At 36.4% G+C, this 18,932-nt stretch overlaps 1 protein-coding gene across 1 annotated transcript; it reads right to left on the bottom strand.

The window, feature by feature from the left end:
• Positions 1–2,269: 2,269 nt before the first annotated feature.
• LOC113360521 lies at positions 2,270–5,600 on the bottom strand. The gene is made up of 5 exons (XM_026604026.1): positions 4,891–5,600; positions 4,560–4,628; positions 4,205–4,432; positions 3,928–4,087; positions 2,270–2,521 (listed from the first exon to the last, which is right to left on the bottom strand). The coding sequence occupies exons 1-5, from the start codon at positions 5,598–5,600 to the stop codon at positions 2,270–2,272; spliced, it is 1,419 nt and encodes a 472-aa protein (XP_026459811.1).
• Between the last annotated feature and the right edge of the window lie 13,332 nt (positions 5,601–18,932).

Raw genomic sequence — 18,932 nt, 5'->3', positions numbered from 1 at the left:
AATAGGATTCATAGGTTCATCATTGGCAGCGACCTTCAGACAGATATGGGAAACATCGATCACTTTAATAAACATCGCAACCATCTATATCTATTTTCATCTTCTTTATCTATTCATTTGTGATTGTGGTTTGTTAGTTTTCGAGATTGTGGCTTGTTCGACTTTCTTAACAGAGCTTAATTTATATATATTAATTTGGATTCATAACAAGGTACCTCCTTTTGGATTCATTCATGGATTTGTCACAGGTAGATGGAGTTTGAAAAATAGGTTTTGTAGGCAAACCTCTTGTAAACCTTCACGAGACTATAACTCGTCCATTAGGGACACATAGAGGGTTCAAAGGCTAGAATTTATGCTAAAAGTGACCGTAGGCTTGACGAGACGGAGTTATATGTATGTTTTAGAATTCTTTTGTTTGATTTGCTCGCGGACTAGCAAAGTCTAAGTGTGGGGGAATTTGATAGGTTTCTAAAACACCTAATTTTATATCTAGTATTTATGCTTTCTTTGCTATTTTTCTTGTAAATTATATATCTTATGTTTTCTTTTGAGTGTTTAGGTACTTTGGAGTCGTTTGGAACAAAAGAAGAAGAAACAGACCAAAAGTCTCATCTCAAGTGCAAAAGTGTTGGAGGCGGATTATTTCTCATTATTTGCTTTTATTTCTTCATCTCTGTCTGAAAAGTATGTCGGCTTTAGTGATGCAAATTTCTGTCTGAAAAGCATGACAACTTTAGTGATGTCAAGAAATTGAAGAGAAAAAGTGGGTCTGCGAAATGAGAGGCTGTTGTTGTTGGCGGAAGAATGCAAAAGAATAAAGCACTCTTTTGGAGCATAAGGGCAGAATCGTCAATTCACAGGCGAGTGGTAGCTGGAGCTATGCGGCAAAGAAAGCGAAGAATGAACTGTCAGTTATCTGAGACTAGCAGGCTAAACAATACATAGATAACCCTTATCCGGTTTCTGATTGTCAATAGTATTTCTTATCATTACTACACCCTAGAATTCAGATGAGAATTCATTTCTCAATCATTTGGGTTCTAACACACAGAGTTCATGGCAGCTCCATTATCACTCCGAGAGAATCCATCTGAGATTGGTAAGGGTTACATCTGCAGTCCAAATTCAAAGAGAAACCTGGGAAGATGTTGTGTTTCCGGTGACTGAAGAATCAGTGGAATGAGCTAGGTTTTGTTGTTTCATATTAAATCCAGATGAAGAATTGGAGATACGGAAAAGATTATTGGGTGAATGAATTAGGTGGAAACTAAATCGAATTCGATTATAAGAAGATGGGTCTTTGGTGATACAAGAAATAGAGGAACATCTGAGAAAGTCGAATCTGCTACTGTGGATGAAGATTAAAGAAGAAATTTGGGGTTGTTTATGGAATTGAAATCTGATTCAGATGGATACGGTTTGTAGCAAGATAGAGATTTTGTAGGGGTGAATATATGATTGTTGTGTGTTGGTGAATTGCAGTTGGCATAAACAGTTTGAGAAGAGGATGGATTTGCTGTTGAAGGGGATTGAGTTAGGGTTTACTGAGATTGAAAATTGAAGTGTGTGTTAAGAAAGTACGGAAGGGTTTTAGCTGAAGTGATTTGAGAACGAGATGAACAAAGAAAATGGGTTTATGCTGAAATGAAGTTCTTCCAGTCCTAATATGGGTTTTGGTTGTAAATTCGGGGTCTGGTGTAGGGAAGGTGAAGCAGCTGAGGAGCTAGTGTATGTTGCAGCTGCTGTGTTGTGATGTAGGTGATGGCTAGAAGGGACTGACAATGAATTCTTTGTTAGATGTATGTTAGGTATTTGCTGATATGGAAATGATGGTGTTGGTTGAGCTGAAATGTTGCAGCTAAGCTAGTTGCAGCTGAAATTGATATGTTAAACTAATTGCAACAACTGAAGTTGAAGCTACAAATGGTGTTAATGGTGGTCTCTGGTGAAGACTTAGGGTGCAGAAGAATCAAGAAGAAAGCTAAGCTGAGATTATTGAGTTGCAGTTGGAGCTAGTGGTTGCAGCTCAGATGGTACTGGTGACAAAGTGCAGGGAATTCTGTTTCCACTCAAAGTGTAGATGAAATAGCAGAGAATTGAAGCTGGGGAAATGAATGAATGGGTGCAATTGTGATACGGAGAAGACAAAGTGATGCAGTCGATAGAGTTTGAAGCTGAGAAGAATAGCTCAAGTTCAGGGGTTGTGTTGATTGAATTTAAGTATGTAGAAGTTAGTTGTTGCTGCCATGGGAGAATCTTTGTGGATCTATGGGCAGAGATCACAAGGAGTAGTTGCAGATGCATTTGCAGGTGGACTGATGGCTTGACTAGAGTGCAGGTGGACTGTGAGGCTTGTTGCAGTTGCAGCCATGGATTGTGGTGGACAAGACTGAGAAAGATATTTTGTTGGTGTTGTGGAGCTGAGATGGAAGTAGATGTTGATGTGCAGTGAGATTGGTGATTCTGCAACAGGTGTTATGGCAGTTGCAGATGGAATTGAAAAGTTCCACGGGCTAAGCTGCAATGGTGGCATTGAGATGAAGCAGTAGAGATGAGTGCAGGGCCATCATGGCTGGCTGCACAATGATGGTGCAACATTGCAGAATCTCAAGCCTGTGCAATTGCAATGGCTTTGGTTTGGCCACTCAGCCCATCCAGCTGAGTAAGATGCTGACTCGGTCTGACTTTGACCGTGTTGACCCCAGTCCGACTCAGTTGACCTCGACCGATCTGACCCGTCGACCGGTGACCGGTTTGACTTTGCCGGTCACTTGAGCTATTTTCCGGCCACTTTTCGGCGAGGATTTGGCAGAGTTTCTACATGGGTTTATCTCACTTTTGGGCCACGTGGATTTTCATCTAATGGGCTTTGAAGTTTTGACCTAGTTTTGGAAGGGAGAAAAGCTACAAAAAGAGAAAGTTTTCTACAACTTTTATATCACGTATTATTTTCTACTTGGAGCTTTGGAGATAACTTCTTCTAGGGTTTGTTTTCGTTTGTTTTCATCTTCTTTATTTTATTGATTATGATTATGATGAACTCCATTATTATGAGTAACTAAATACAATTATTGGTTATGGGATAAAAGTTGATTTCTCAAGAATGTTATTTGATTCTATGAATTAGTTTTTTCTCAACTTTATTGTTTATGATTCATGGTTTATTTTATCATATGATTTGATTGTTTGATTGGTTGAGTCCGAAATCAATCCGATTTGCTTTCATATCTAGAGCTATATTAGGGTTCTCAATACGAAAAAGTTGTTTGTCCCTGATTTTAAGTAGCATAATTGTGGGTAGTGCTTGTAGTGATATATCCTACTAGTCACATATGAATCATAAACTTGGTTAAAACGAATTAGTGCTTTTACACGTTTGTTTGCTTTGATTAGTCTTATTCCATAAATCTTAAAGCTTTTAGGGAGTTAAACTTAATTGTGCTTTTACACTTTGGGTTGCTTTCTAGGAAGAATTCACATATGCATCTTTTAATGTGGTTGTGATGAAATTAGGGAATTAGCGGGATATTCTTGCGACCAAGGTATCCTAGGACTTTTAATAAATGCGAGATTAAAATATCAATTCTAGTCATTGATGAAAATACATGTTTGTGAATGATACTATCCCATGACCAATATCTTCTCCTTATTGATTATTCCAACTATTTGCTTTGCTTTGCTTTACTTTATTTTATTTGCTAAAACAAAAACCCCCCTTGGTTATCTTAGAAACTGAAAATTACATAACAACAAAAGCCTCTTCGTGGATACGAACTCTTTCCTACCACTTACTATGTTATTGTAGTTAAGTAAGAAAGTGAAATTATATTTGACGGTTGACAACCGATCATTTATTTCTTAAAATTTTATTAGCTGAAGAAGTTGAGAATGTACCTTTTATATCAGCTTTCCAAACCAAATAACTTGACCTACTCCCTGTTCAGGCAGTGTATAAGATGAAAGCATTTGTTTTATTTCATCTGGAATGCTCCATTCTCCATTGAGGATGATATCTCCTATATTCATGTTTATATGAGCTTTTACATAGTCAGTATAACCAATGTCTTCAATAAGAGGTGAATCACTGATCCAAGAATCAAACCATAATGATACTTTATTACCATCTCCTAGGCACCACCTGACACTTTCTTTTAGATGATCCCAAACCTATTTTAATCCTGGCCAAATGGATGATAATTGCCAATTGTTCTTCCATTGCCCATGCTTATCCTGGAATTTGGCTTTTAGGAATAATGCCCATTCTTCTCCAGAATTGATAATTCTCCATAATATCTTCATGAGCAGTGCTCTGTTAAGAACTTCTAACCTTTGAATACCCAATACACCTTCATTGTATCGAGAACATACCTTTTTCCAAGATAGAATAGTATATTTTCTAGTTTCTCCATCACCAGACCATAGAAAATTTCTAATAATTTTTTCACAAGTTTTAGTTAAAGAAGAGGGCCATTTATAAATTTACATGTTATATGTAGGCACACTGTAGAGCACTGATTTGATTAATACCAGCCTATCATGAAAAGATAAAAGTTTACCTTTCCAAGCAGCCATCTTCTTTTGCAGTAACTCTACCATTGACCATACTGTGGAAATTTCCACTCTCCCTGCATGTAAAATAACACCTAAGTACTTGTCAGGTATTGTACTTCTCTCCATTTGGAATAAATTCTGAATGTACATCTTTCTTTCTTTGTAGTCCCATCAATGAACATCTTACTTTTACTTTTGTTTATCATTTGTCCTGAATTGAGTTGATACCATTCAAGCAGTTTCATTAAATTCTCAATACTTTTTTTTTGCTCCATTGCAGAAAATGAAGACATCATCAGCAAAGAACATATGAGTTGGGTTTATTCAATTTCTTACTCAACCTCCATTTTTGAAATATTTCTACTTAAGACATCTTCCATGAGAACAAACAAAGTTGGAGATAATGAATCTCCTTGTCTCAACCCCCTTCTAACAGTAAAGAATCCATTTGGCCCTCCACTAATCATTATTGATATCTTAGCAGATTCAAATAAGGTACATAGCCATTTACACCAAGTTTCTGAAAAGCCATACCTTTTTAAAACTTGAAACAAGAAATTCCAGCTGACAGAATCATATGCCTGAGATATATCAAGTTTAAGTCCAATGTTACCTCCTCTTATTTTTTTCTTCATTTCATTTACCATTTCAGAAGCAAGAGCTATTTGATCTTGAATACTTCTTCCTTTTATGTAGGCTGCTTGCTGAGGTGATATGAGCTTATGCATTAAAGTAGACATTCTGGAATTGATAATCTTAATGAAGATTTTAAAGCTTACATTGCTTAGACCAATTGGTCTAAATTGATTGGGAGATCTAGCACCTTCAATTTTTGGAAGTAAGACAAGAAAATTTGAATTCAGGCCTTTTGGAATGAATCTTCTTCTCCAGCAAAATTGAACTGCATTTACAACATCATCCTGTATAATTTGCCAACAAGATTTATAAAAACTGCCAGTGAATCCATCTGGACCTGGAGAACTGTCTGGATCCATATCAAATAATGTTTGCTTGATTTCCTCAGCTGATGAGATAGCATCTAACATTTCTTGGTCTTATTCAGTTATTATTTTTGGGATCACATCAAGTAATGAACTTGTTATCTCCACTTCTCTGAATTTAAATTTCTGCTCAAAATGATTAATGAGTGCCTCAACAATTTTTCCTTAATCAGTAATAATGTCATTGTTTGCATCTTCTAACTCTCCAATGAAATTTCTGGCATGCCTGACTTTAAGATTAGCATGGAAGAAACCTGTATTAGCTGACCCCTCCTTTACCTATTTGATTCTAGATTATATCTTCATCATAGTATTCAACTGAACTTCCTTAGAATTTAAATCATTTTCTGCTTCCACAAGACTGTTTAATAAAGTTTCATTCAAAGGGTCTAAATCAGATGACACCTTCTTTTCTGCTTCTTTAATCTTCACATTTACATTACCAAATACAGTCCAATTCCATTCAACCAAGGTTTTTTTGAGCTTTTTAAGTTTACTTTGAAATACATATGTTGGATCACCAACTACTTCTTCAGACCAACAAATTTTAACAACCTCCATAAAACCAGGATGATCAATCCAAATTTTTTGAAACTTTTGTGGCACATTTTTTGGTTTTGGGATGTTGACATTTCTACCCAACAGATGAGAGTGATCTGAAGCAATTCTAACACCAACTATATATCCCCATCCTTCATATTTTTGAAGCCACAAATTATTAAAAACCGCTCTATCTAAATTGCATAGGATTCTACTTGTACTATGCTGACAATTGGACCAAGAATGATTGAGACCAGTTTTAGGAGCTTGCTGTAATTCACATTTATCCAGACATGAAGAAAACTCAAGGATTGTTCTTGTATTAGCAGGCCTACCTCCAACTTTATCTTCGACAGATGTAATAGCATTAAAATCACCAATTGTAAGCCATGGTTTTTTAAATTGACTAATCATTTCCATTTCAGACTATAAATACCTTCTTTGAACTGCTCCAACATGAGCATGAATACCAGAAATAAGAGCTCCCCCTATCTCAACTGTGATCATCTGACTGGACATTGAAATAACAGAAGGAGTAGACAGATGTTTATTCCAGAATAACCATATGTTCCCTTTTTTCTTAGTCATTGAATTATGAATTACCATAGATTGCATTCCAGGAAGATTGAGTTTGTTACAGAAACTTGCACTACAATTTTTTTTGGTTCAGCTATAAAAACTAAAGCTGGGTTGAATTGATTTACCAAAGTACACAATTTATTTTGATCCCTAGTCCTTCTAAGACCCCTTAAATTCCAAAAAATTATCTTCATAGTTGTGGTTGGAGACCCTTAGTACCTCCTTTTCCTTGATTTTTCCTAAAATTGTATTTATTTGTAGTTTGAGGAATTTTTACCTTTGGGTCTGCTTGCTGCATTTGTTCATTTGAACTGGATGTTGCCTTTACTGCAGAAGGTTTTTGAATAACTTTTGACCAGGAAGTATAAAAATTCTTTCCTATGAAATTAACCAATCCTTCCTATTAATGAATTTGATTACACTCTTTTATACTGTGTTGTCTTCAGCTATCTGTGATATTCTTGTAGGGTCTAAAATAGTTCTATCCTCAGACATAGTGATCACAGTTTCTTCTTCAACAACTGTATTTAATGAACCAAATCTTCCTGAAGTAATATGAAATGCAGAACTGGGATGTGGAGAGATAACATTGTTTGGATGAATGCTTGTTACTGGAGTGAAACAAATATCAAATTTCTCACAGTTTGTGGGGTGTGGAGTAGCTTGTAGAGTGCTCTTGAATACTTACTTTTCTTTCTGACTCTCATTATCTTGATTTGATGAAGAACCAAATAGTGGAGAGTTACTATTGTTTTGTTGGTTACTTGTTTCATTTGATACCTTCTTTGCTCTGCATTCAGATTGAAAATGACCTACAATTTTGCAGTTGTGACAGAATCTAGGTAGATTGGTAAGTAAAACATCTAACATAAAACCTCCAAACTTTGTTTGATCCAAAGTTTATGTGGCACCTTCTTTGCTCAATCAATATTTACTAAGACCCTTGCATATAAACCACTTTCAAAGTTTAATGTAGCTTCATCCACTTTAACTGGAGTACCCAGAGCATTGCAGATGGTGAATAAGGTTTGTTCATCCCAATACTCTAAGCATAATCCTGGAAGATATACCCAAATATTTGCATAAGAAGTACGATGATTTTCTAGACGAAAGTTGGGAATCCAATTTCTAATCCATAATTCCTGATGAATAACTTCCCATTTACCAGCTTTAATATAACCCTTATCCCTCTCATTATCAAGTTTGATTGTGAAGAATCATTTTCCTAATGGAATTATTTTGCATTGACCTTCAAGTTTCCACTGATTTTTCAGATCCACAACCGCTTCAGAAAATTTCAATCGAACTAAATCAAGTCTTCAAATTAATGAAAATTTCCAAATAGCACATCTATCATCAGTTCCTTTTACAAGATCTATTGAAGGACTTTCCTCAACAGGGTTGTTAAGATCAACCGAATTTGTAAGATTGATATTAGAAGCACCCATTTCTGGGTTTGAAGAATTTTTCATGAAATAAATTAAAGAAATCTACCTGAATTAAAGGCTAACACCTAATACCTGAAGAAGAAATTAACGCCAATCATTAAAGTTCCGATTGAAATCACCTGAATTAATTGCAATGAACTCTGAATTCGAAAACGGGAATGAAAATTGAGAAGTGAGTTGGTCTCCGATCCTCAGAGCTCAAATCAGTCGCCGATCTCCCCACCTGTCACGTATAACCCACTTCATCTTTATATTGTTGAGTTCTAAAGACGATCTTATGATAATCCATTGTGAACAGACTCCGTTCTCTGCGTGATTGATCACAAGAGATTCAAGTGATTGTGTGCAGGTTTTTATTGAAGATTTAAGAAGATTTGAAGACAAAGAAGATATTGAAGATCTGACTTAGGTTTTATAATCTTTGGTGTGCACAATACTTGTTTCGGTAAAAGAGGATACAATTAATAATCGGTTTATCCTTGTGGTAGATTGGATTGATTAATTGATTAGATCGGCTTCAACATGATTCTTCGGATTAAAGGTGTTGTTGGCTTAATCTTAAACGATTGCTTCAGTAATTGAACATAAGATAGATCTAAGGACCTGACGAAGGAGTTTATGTGAAGATAAACGGAAGAGCCTTTTTCTGACTCATATCACTTGGTTAGATAGAGTTGACACCAAACAGATATGTTGTTCCTTTACTGTTTGGAATACGAACCAAAAGAATTGTTCCAAGTACGTGATTTATTTATAAGTTGGAGGCTTGGGAATACAGACGGAACTAGGTGAACTATAGGTTTAGTTGCTTGGTCTCAACTATAGGAAGTTAGGTGTAATTTTGTGTAGCGGCTTAATCCTGAGAGTATTCAATTCTTGACAAGGTCCCGGGGTTTTTCTGTATTTGTGGTTTCCTCATTAACAAAACTTGCTGTGTCATTTACTTTATATTTCCGCATTATAATTGTTTTATTATAATTAAAGTAAATTACACAAACGTTAATTCCTATTTACTTTATAAGTAATCCTATTGTGTTTGGTTAAGTCTGAACCTTTGTATCAAGTAAACATACTTCGTTGTTGTATTGTCTCGATCTCATATCCATAGACGATCATATGAAGTGTGAACCGATTAGTTGTATTGCCTCGACTCAGTCCATAGACAATCACTTTCGGAGAAAGGACTTATAGGTAGGAAAAGTTCTAGCTTGTGGTATATTTGGGTACCCTCGCCTTTTCAACTGGTATCAGAGCAGGCAAACACGAAAAGATCTAACAATCTGTGTCTGGTGCGATCCAACCTATAAGAATTGAATCAAATGGATGATTCAGTTAACGTAAAGCAAGACATCAAGAGTTGTGAATTAACACTTGATGATGGCATCTATGATTCAATATCTGAAGAAATCATCTCTAGAGATTCTACGAGACAAGTTAATCTTGTTAATAATGTAGAAACCGATGACGACTGGAAAATACGTCTACAAGAAGGGTTTGATGAAATTTCCGATGACGATGACTCAGATTTTGAACAAAAGTAGAAGAGGATATTTCAGAATACTCTAAACTGCTGGAACCTTTGAAGAAATGAAAAGCTGAGAACTTCAGATTTTCTTGGTTTTATAACTCATGTTTTTCGTGAGAATATGAAATTGAAAAAGGTTTTTCAAGGATATTATATTGGTTACCAAAACAGTGATTATCTTCTTAAAGATCGTACAAACGATCTAAATTATAAGAAATTAGAATGTGAAAATCTTCGAAGAGAACTGTTTTTGTCGGAAAAGAAACGAGTTGAATCGGAAGCAATGTTTAATTCTCGACAAGTACAAGGTCTTGAAGAAAAAGCCAGTGCTAGTATCTCTCAAACAAAATTGTTAGAGAAAGAGCGTGATGTTGCTCTTGAAAAAATTCACTTGTTGGAAAAAAAACTTGTTAAATCCGATGCAAGGATTAACTCTCAACAAAAGCGTTTTGAAGAGAAAGAAGGTGTATATCTCTCACGAGAAAAATGCCTTGAGGCTGATCTAGCCGATGCTCTTAGTAAAATCAAGACGTTGGAAGAAGAAAACTTGGAATTGAAAAAATCCAATGAAAGCTCAAACAAGTTAACCTCAATGTTAGAAGCAAGTAGAAATCATCGTGATACACGAGGATTGGGCTATAAGGGAAAGATGCTTTAAACATTAGCAAAGAGGTAAAATTTGTTAAAGCTAAAAAATCTTCTCAATAAGAGGATTCCATTGATGACAAATATACTCATATTTCTAGTAAAGAAGGAAAGTATGTCAAGCCTAAGAATAGTGTTCAACCAGCAGTAATCAAAGAAGGCATTTCTGCTAATGTCAAGAAAGCAACAACGTTGAACAAGGATAAGAATAAAACTCGTCGAGCTCCAATGCAAGAGGATCCACAAAAAGGTAACATTAAAACTCATACTTCGTATATTTATACTAAGCATTTTTATTATTGTTGTAATAAAGGACACTTGCAATGGGGATGCAAAGTTCGTAAGATGCAAGATGCACTTTCTTTTGTATCAAACGAATTGGCTAAGTTTTCTCCTCATAAGAACTCAAATCGTTATTGTCCTAAGTTTAGGAAAAGAATTATTATAATGATAGTTCAAATTTTGCATATCACTCGACAAGGTCATCTCACAAAATACCCAATTATAGAAAGAGAGATGACGTTTCAAATGAAAAGACAAAATATGATGTTCCAAATTGGATAAAGGATGTTTCGCAAAGTATTCAAAAGGACAATCATCCTAATGATATGAAGGATAAAGCTTCTCCTGCGAAACCCAACTCTAAATGGGTCCCGAAGTCTTCCATATCCAAGAAGGGACCAAAAGTTAGTCACAAGAATGACTCTCAGCTGTTAATTGTTGGTGAAAATAATTACAAGAGTCTTCTTGAAAGGCTAAAGAAAAACATTATATCTGAAATCTCTTGTACTAGTGGATGTTGTGATAATGACACTCTTCATCACAAGTCAAAGTTGAAAAACAAGAGAAAACGAACCAAACAAGAGGTCAAGAATGATGATTCTGTTTTAGTCACTCATGACGAAAAAGACAAGGATCAACTCAACACAACCTAGTTGTGTTGTTATATGCATTCTCACCTTGGTGCTCAATCTTTTTATAGATTAGGAAGCACATGATCTCTCGGTTATTATATGACTAATTAACATCTTTAGGGAGATTTCTTTTCTTCTATACTCATACCTTATCTATCTATATTTGAGTTTTTTATAGAAACGGTAATTTTGAGTTTATTATGTTGATATCTACTGATTATATTTGCGTAGCTCTTGTTTTTACGATTAAAACGAACCAAAAATCACTAAATTCGGACATCGTATGCAAAAGTTATGTCAAAAACAGTTTAATATTGTGATCCGTCACAAGTAACTCGTGGGGAACCGATCCTAGTGATAGGTGCAATGGAGGGAACTGATCCTAGTGAGAGGTCCCCATACGAAGAAGTGTAAAACTGTTTTGCCCATAACTTCTTCGTCCGAATTCGGAATGACTTCATTCTTTTTGCGTTGTTTTCGCAATTCAATTCCCTACAAGATAGATGTAATTTCTATACTTGATTCTTTATTGAATATTTATGGTGTATTGCATTCGTGTTTATGGGATGTTTGATTTCGGTTTTCTAACCTTGATATTCTATCTCATAATGTTGTGAATCCTTGTGGTTTGGGTGACTTTTTGATATTCTATCTCATAAGTTCTAGACCATGTTGGTAGGATTTATCAAAGAATCATGAGGGGTTCTGGTAGAAACAATATGTGAAAAAGTCACAATATGTTGAATCGGTTTTGGTTTAGCATAAAAGCATATGTGTTTCGATGGTTTTCAACTTTTGCTTCCAATTGTTAAAACCGATTTTCAACCTTTCTCTGTTAAAGGTTGGTTTTTGTTATTCTTTTGTTTTTGCATAAGGATGACAACATGATGATATTACGATATCAATTCTCCCTGGACGAAGATGCAAACATATTGGAGAAGTGGATGCAAAATTTGAGATAACAATCTTGTTAGTTAATTGTTTTCCTGTTTAAGAAAAGCCTGAGTTTATATCATATATATTTATTTCTTTTGCTTAACAAAATTTCGGTACAATTGATGTATGTGCGATTCAATTGGTTCCGGTTAAGAAAAACCATTGTTATCTTGATTTTGTATGGTATCAATTGTTTAGGCTTACAAAATTACGGTGCAATTGGATGCTTTTAATGTCTATGTTGTTTCAATTGCCTCCGGTTGAGGTGAATAATTATGCAAGTTGATTTATTTTGGTTTGTATGAATTATTTATGGCTTAACGAAATAATTTTTGTACGGGATGAGTTGTTTAGTCCAATTCGATTCCGGATAAGAAACTAAGTTAATTCTGATCTTAGTTTGTCTTGTCAAAGTGAGGTTTCGGTTATTCAAGTCTAATCGAATGCCTAAACAAGGAATGCTAGTTAACTAACCTATTACTTGTCTTGTTTAAAATTTAAAGGTCTAAGTTTATGGATAATTAGAGCCTGATGAGAAAAATGGAGGTTATCTTTATCTTGGTCTTATCGAATTAAGCGGTTGTTTTTGAACAATCGGTTTAGCAAAGGGACTAATGTGCTTAGTTGTTTTTGGTTTGCTAAACTAAATTGGAAAAATTGTTTCGGACAATTATTTCCTTGGTAACATATCAAAATAATTCTACTTGTAGTTTCAGTTTTGATATTGGTTATCAGAACGTGATGTGTGGAACCCTCGTGCCTAACTCTACAGGTTTGCAAGTCTATTATGAGATTTGTAAGATTCTTTTCGTGTTGTCCTTTATTTTTTTCGTTTCTTTGTCATTTTTGTGACAAAAAGGGGGAGAAATATATGGAGTAAACAGGTGATGCTCACATTGATGTTTATATTGATTGGCATCGCTAGGGAAAAGAACATCGGTACTTGAATGTTTTATCTAACGAAAGAGTGAAAGCACAGACTAAGGGGGAGTAACATGTCATATAAATTGGTATAAAAAAGACGTGCGTATTGAATATCTACCTATCTTCCTTAGAGGGGGTATTAGCTTTGTTATTATAATGTCAACAACAACATTTTCAAGGATTGAATGTAAGCAGTTTTACTGTGCTGTTGAATCAGGAATCAAGCGGACTGTAATGAATTCTTGTAATTTGTTTATCCATATGATGTAAGATTTTTTTCACTAAAATTGACAAAGGGGTGATTTTTAGAGCATTGCTCGGTTGAACCCACCAAGCGTTGGTATGTCAAGTTTGGTTGTCATATTTTACTGAATCAAAACTCATGTTAAGAGTCTCTTGATTATGTACTAGAGTCAACGTCGTATAGGTTAGCTTGAAAGTATTAGGATATGGGACATTACAAATATTACGAAGTCTTGAATATGTGAAGAAGCAAGGAGCTACAACAACAACAATCATCCTTCCACTTGAGGTTAGTGATATTTGACTTAAACTGTTTCATTCCATAACGTATCTTTCAAGTCGTGCATATTGAAAATATAATTGCGAAGCATATTTGAACTCTAGATAATACAATACGAGGTTTATTGGTTAACCATTAAACTTTGTAGATAAGACATCGCCGTAATCATTTGAATGTTATTGTGATTATGTATGGGTATGAGGTGAGGATTTCATCCTAGGGAACAATGTTTACATGTGTTCTAAGGAAATAAGTTCATAAACTTGTTTGTGAACCGAAAAGGAAATTGCCAGGTGTTATTGGTTTTGTTATTCATTGCATATGTTATGAACAGGCAATATGTGTGATAGAGTATAGCCGCTCACAACTTGTTGTGTTATTGGTAGAACTATTCACAAAGGCCCGACTTATGTATTGGTATAACTTTTATTAGTAAAAACGATCTTAAGTAATCACCTGTGGTATGATCGGATTTTGTATGTCTGACCAATTAAAAGGAAAGAGGAATCGATCCTTCTAAGGGGTGCAGTACATCAAAGGGAACCGATCCTTGTATGGGGTGCAACAAGGTTTATAGCAGAAAGGAGAACCGATCCTATGGACATGTGCAACATGTTTTTAGGCAAAGGGGAACCGATCCTACGGACATGTGCAACATATATAAGTTAGATACCATATATATGTGGGGAACCGATCCTAGTACCTAGTCAACCGAATTTTTGGAAAGCTAGTGTGACTATGCACATTACTCACATGGAGGTAGAACCGTAAACCTATGATTGTGATTGAATGTTGGTTTGATCAATCACATAGTTCTTGAAAGTCAGATGAACCAATTCTAAACTTGTTCGGAAGTGTGGCAAATCGGTTTCAAGGTTATAAGTGTGAAAGAGAACTTACAAAGTAAAGATGTCGACAAACTTTGAACACGTGCTGTGAATGTTTATTTCTTTAATTGTTCAAAGATATTCATTAACGTCCAAGGGAAGAGAATCCCAGGATTGAAACATAAGTAAGTTAAGAATCTTTTAATTAAGGTTATTAATTTCATTTTGTAGGAAAATTACAGAATTAGTAATGTGCATTTACTAATTAGATTTTCCGAGAGATTTCGATCATTATTTTTGGATATAGCATTTCCAGGAATTATGAAAACCGAATATGTGATTTAATGAATATCTTGAGAATATTTTTGGTTTTGGAAATTCCTTGGTGTCCAAACTTCCTTGTTTATAAATACTCGAAGTTTTCCTTTCTAGCAAACTAATCCTTCGTAACAACAGATTTACTCTTTCGTTATTGTTACTGGTGTAGCCGCCTATTAGGAGAGGAGAGTAACCTAATTAGGCGAAATCTCTTACGGCCGTTCAGTTTGAAGTCTTCTTTGGGATTGATAATCTCTAGCATGTACCGTTGGTGGGAAACTATATAATTACTGTTTATCTTTTGTTTTCGATTGATTTGATTGACTAACGGTGGTTGAAATCTGATTGCACCTAATTTGTTTATTCTTGAGAATCTTCTCTTCTGATATAAGATTCACTCAAACTAGTTTAGAGTTTCGAAAGGGATCTTTAGACTATTGTTAGTTCTAAAGACGATCTTGTGATAATCCATTCTTAACAGACTCCGTTCTGTGCGTGATTGATCACAAGAGATTCAGGTGATTGTGTGCAGGTTTTTATTGAAGATTTAAGAAGATTTGAAGACAAAGAAGATATTGAAGATCTGACTTGGGTTTTATAATCTTTGGTGTGCACAATACTTGTTTCGGTAAAAGAAGATCCAATTAATAATCGGTTTATCCTTGTGGTAGATTGGATTGATTAATTGAGTAGATCGGCTTCAACACGATTCTTCGGATTAAAGGTGTTGTTGGCTTAATCTTAACCGATTGCTTCGGTAATTGAACATAAGATAAATCTAAGGACCTGACGAAGGAGTTTATGTTAAGATAAACGGAAGAGCCTTTGTCTGACTCATATCACTTGGTTGAATAGAGTTGACACCAAACAGATTTGTTGTTCCTTTACTGTTTGGAATACGAACCAAAGGAATTATTCCAATTACGTGACTTATTTATAAGTTGGAGTCATGGGAATACAGACGGAACTAGGTGATCTATAGGTTTAGTTGCTTGGTCTCAACTGTACAAAGTTATGGGTAATTTTGTGTAGCGGCTTAATCCTGAGAGTATTCAATTCTGGACAAGGTCCCGGGGTTTTTCTGCATTTGCGGTTTCCTCGTTAACAAAATCTTGCTGTGTCATTTACTTTATATTTCCGCATTATAATTGTTTTATTATAATTAAAGTAAATTACACAAACGTTTATTCCTATTTACTTTATAAGCAATCCTATTGTATTTGGTTAAGTCTGAACCTTTGTATCAAGTAAACATACTTCGTTGTTGTATTGTCTCGATCTCGTATCCATAGAAGATCACACGAAGTGTGAACCGATTAGTTGTATTACCTCGAATCAGTCCATATACAATCACTTTCGGAGAAAGGACTTATAGGTAGGAAAAGTTCTATCTTGTGGTATATTTGGTTACCCTCGTCTTTTCACTTTTGGTGACTCCTCTAGTTACATGAGCCATTTGATCGTATTTTCTTAAGAAGAAGAGAATATGGAAGTAACCATAAATAAGAGAAATCACCGTCCTTAAGGAAGTCCGTGAACCAATGCGGCCTTAGTATAGATGATGAGTGCCAAATATTGTATATATTTATCCCTTTTTGTTGGCATTTTAACTCACCTTTTGTGCATTAATTCTACATTTTATCCCATATTCTGTATTTTCATTGTTTTCAAGAATAAATATTTTTATTAATTAATTTTGCATTTTTAGGTAATAAATAAAGTTCGGATGAGTCGCGGAGCGAAAAGAGCAGAAAAGTAGTGAAAAGCCGGGAGAAATTACGCAAGGAAGCCGCGAAGAATGGTGCGCACAACCTCATTTTCTACACACAAAAGCGCCTCCGTTCTCAGCCGTCAGATCAGTTCCCAGAAGCATCCGATGGTCGCTCCTTCATAGAGCATCAAAATCTGAAGTCTCTGCCAAGCACCACAGCGCTGAAATTCCAAGCCTTCAGATTAGATGGTAGTTGAATCCAACGGTCGCTCCCTTGCTGTTCATCAACGTTTGATATCTCCGCCTTACACTACAACACCTAACCCCATCTAGAGCCGTTAACTTCGTTGTATCAAAAAATCTGACGGTCTCTACAAGCTTCACTTCACATCACCGTCCGATCTATCTACCAGCTTCGCATCCAGTGACTCAGCGTCACAGAACATCAAGATTGGATGAAGCCGTCTCACACCCTAGCGACCGAACCCATCCACCTAACCAAACACCCTTCTCTCCCAAACCATCGAACCCTTTCTTCTCCGCCATTACCCTGCTGCAGAACCACCTTCTTCACCTGCCGCACCACCATCATCACCACCTCTCCCTGACGCCCCCAAATCACTCCACTAATTTCTCCCCAACTCTATTCTACCTAAACCCATCACGTACCATCTCTTTAATCATCATTTACAACCTCAATTTCTCATCTCTCTGCCTGAAACCCTAGGTGAGAAATTGGTGATATAAATGATGATTAAAGCATCAATTGGAGCTCGAGAGGAACGAGAAGAAGCAGGAGAAGATTGGGTCGACGAGATGGAGCGAATATCTCATCAACAGTAGGTAAATCAATTTCACCAAACCCTAGTTCTACTGATTTTGGGGGAAAATTGGGGGAAAACCCAATGATGTGTAATGGGTATAAATTGATGTTATGTGAAGTGTGTAGAAGACACTATTTTACCTCTCTGGACTAGCCAGTAGAGAATTGGAGAAAAATTTTATGAACTAAAATTTTTAGCACTTGTATGTTTACAGTTGCAAATTGCTTCTGTTGTAGTTATTTGTTATGATGCAATCTGTGTTTAACTTATCTCATTTAGTGTATGTATGTTGCCACTTCATGGTTAGCATGAGCTAATCATCCTCAGGCCAAGGCTCAGTGAAGCCTTGTGCACTGTCAAGTGTGAATGAGCTAGGATAGTTACTTCCTGTTGCTATGCTTTGATTGTGCAAATGAGAGATGTCAATGTTCATAGAGCCTGTGATTGGCTGTACTGTCAAAAGACAGCCAATGCTAGGGGTAGACTTGTGAGCAAGTTGGTGTTCTTCCATTTCTAGTTGTATGCTTAGGATTGAACTTAACCTAGACCATGTCACTTGATTAGGATACAAGGTGGATCATATGCTTTGGCTTGCCCACCACTTCTCTTTTAATCAATCTTAATTTCAGTCACTTTTAATTTCAGTCTTGTATGCTTGTATCACCTGTTACTTTTCTTGCCTTTCATTTTCTTGCATTTTATAACTATTGTGCACTGAAGTCAGTGCACTGAACACAATCCTGCCTCTTGCCCTTGGCTGCCAAGCCTTGGTTGTTTGTTGCTTTTCTTAACTGCTTCTTTATTGCCTTTCCCTGCATTTTTGGTTCTTTGCTTATCTTTCCCTGCTTTGGTTCTTAGCCTGCTTCTCTATTGCCTTACCTTGTGTTCTTATTTCTCTGCCTGAAACCTTGCCTGCCCTTAGCTTATTACACATCTTAGTTAGGAAAACTTCTCATATGCTCCTCTCCCTGTGGACAAACCCTTACTCACCCTTTTATTACAAATCTTGACCTTGTATACTTGCAAGTATATTGTGTGCATCTCTAAGAATCACAACAAGTTTTTGGCGCCGCTGCCGGGGAGCTGGCTGCCATATTTTTGAAGTTTTCATAGCTGTTGTGGCCTTGTTGTGCTTGCATAGTTGTGTGTGTTCATTGCTATCTTGTTCACTTGCTAACTGCTGCTGGAGCTGTGCATTATTTGTTGTTGCTGCAAAGCCTGCTGCAAAGCCTGCTGCTGCTGTTGCTGCTGCTGCTGCTGCTGCTGCTGCTGTTGCTGCCAAGCCAAAGTCTGCTGCTGCTGTTGCTGCTGTTGCTGCTGGTGAACCAAAGCAACTGTTGCCGCCAAGTGAAGCTGCTGCTGCCAAGCTGTTGCTGTTGCCAAGCTTGCTGCCAACTGAAGCTGCCTAGCTGCTGCTGCTGCTGTTGCTTCTGATCCAACTTGCTTCCAGGCCTGCTGCCAACCTCTTCTGCTGGGCTTGTGCAACAATCTCTGAACTGGGCTTGAACCAACTGAGCTGGGCTCAGTAACCTCAACTTCTGCTCTTGGGCTTGCAACTTCAGCTGGGCTCCGTTGCTGCTGCTGCTGGGCTCTGCTCCACCTGTTGCTGCTGGGCTTGGACGTGAGCTGCTAGGACGATCCTAAAGCCCAACTGGGCTGTGCA

Source organism: Papaver somniferum, chromosome 3 (assembly GCF_003573695.1).
Source record: "Papaver somniferum cultivar HN1 chromosome 3, ASM357369v1, whole genome shotgun sequence".
Taxonomy (NCBI): Eukaryota; Viridiplantae; Streptophyta; class Magnoliopsida; order Ranunculales; family Papaveraceae; genus Papaver; species Papaver somniferum.
This window is presented reverse-complemented; position numbering and strand designations above follow the sequence as displayed.

Coding starts and splice junctions, on each gene's coding strand:
- LOC113360521 (XM_026604026.1), bottom strand. CDS start 5,600: ATGTTAGATGCTATCTCATCAGCTGAGGAAATCAAGCAAACATTATTT. Junction 4,088..4,204: donor GGGCAATGGAAGAACAATTG/GCAATTATCATC, acceptor TTCTTGGATCAG/TGATTCACCTCTTATTGAAG. Junction 2,522..3,927: donor CTGAACAGGGAGTAGGTCAA/GTTATTTGGTTT, acceptor CCACCATTGCAG/CTTAGCCCGTGGAACTTTTC.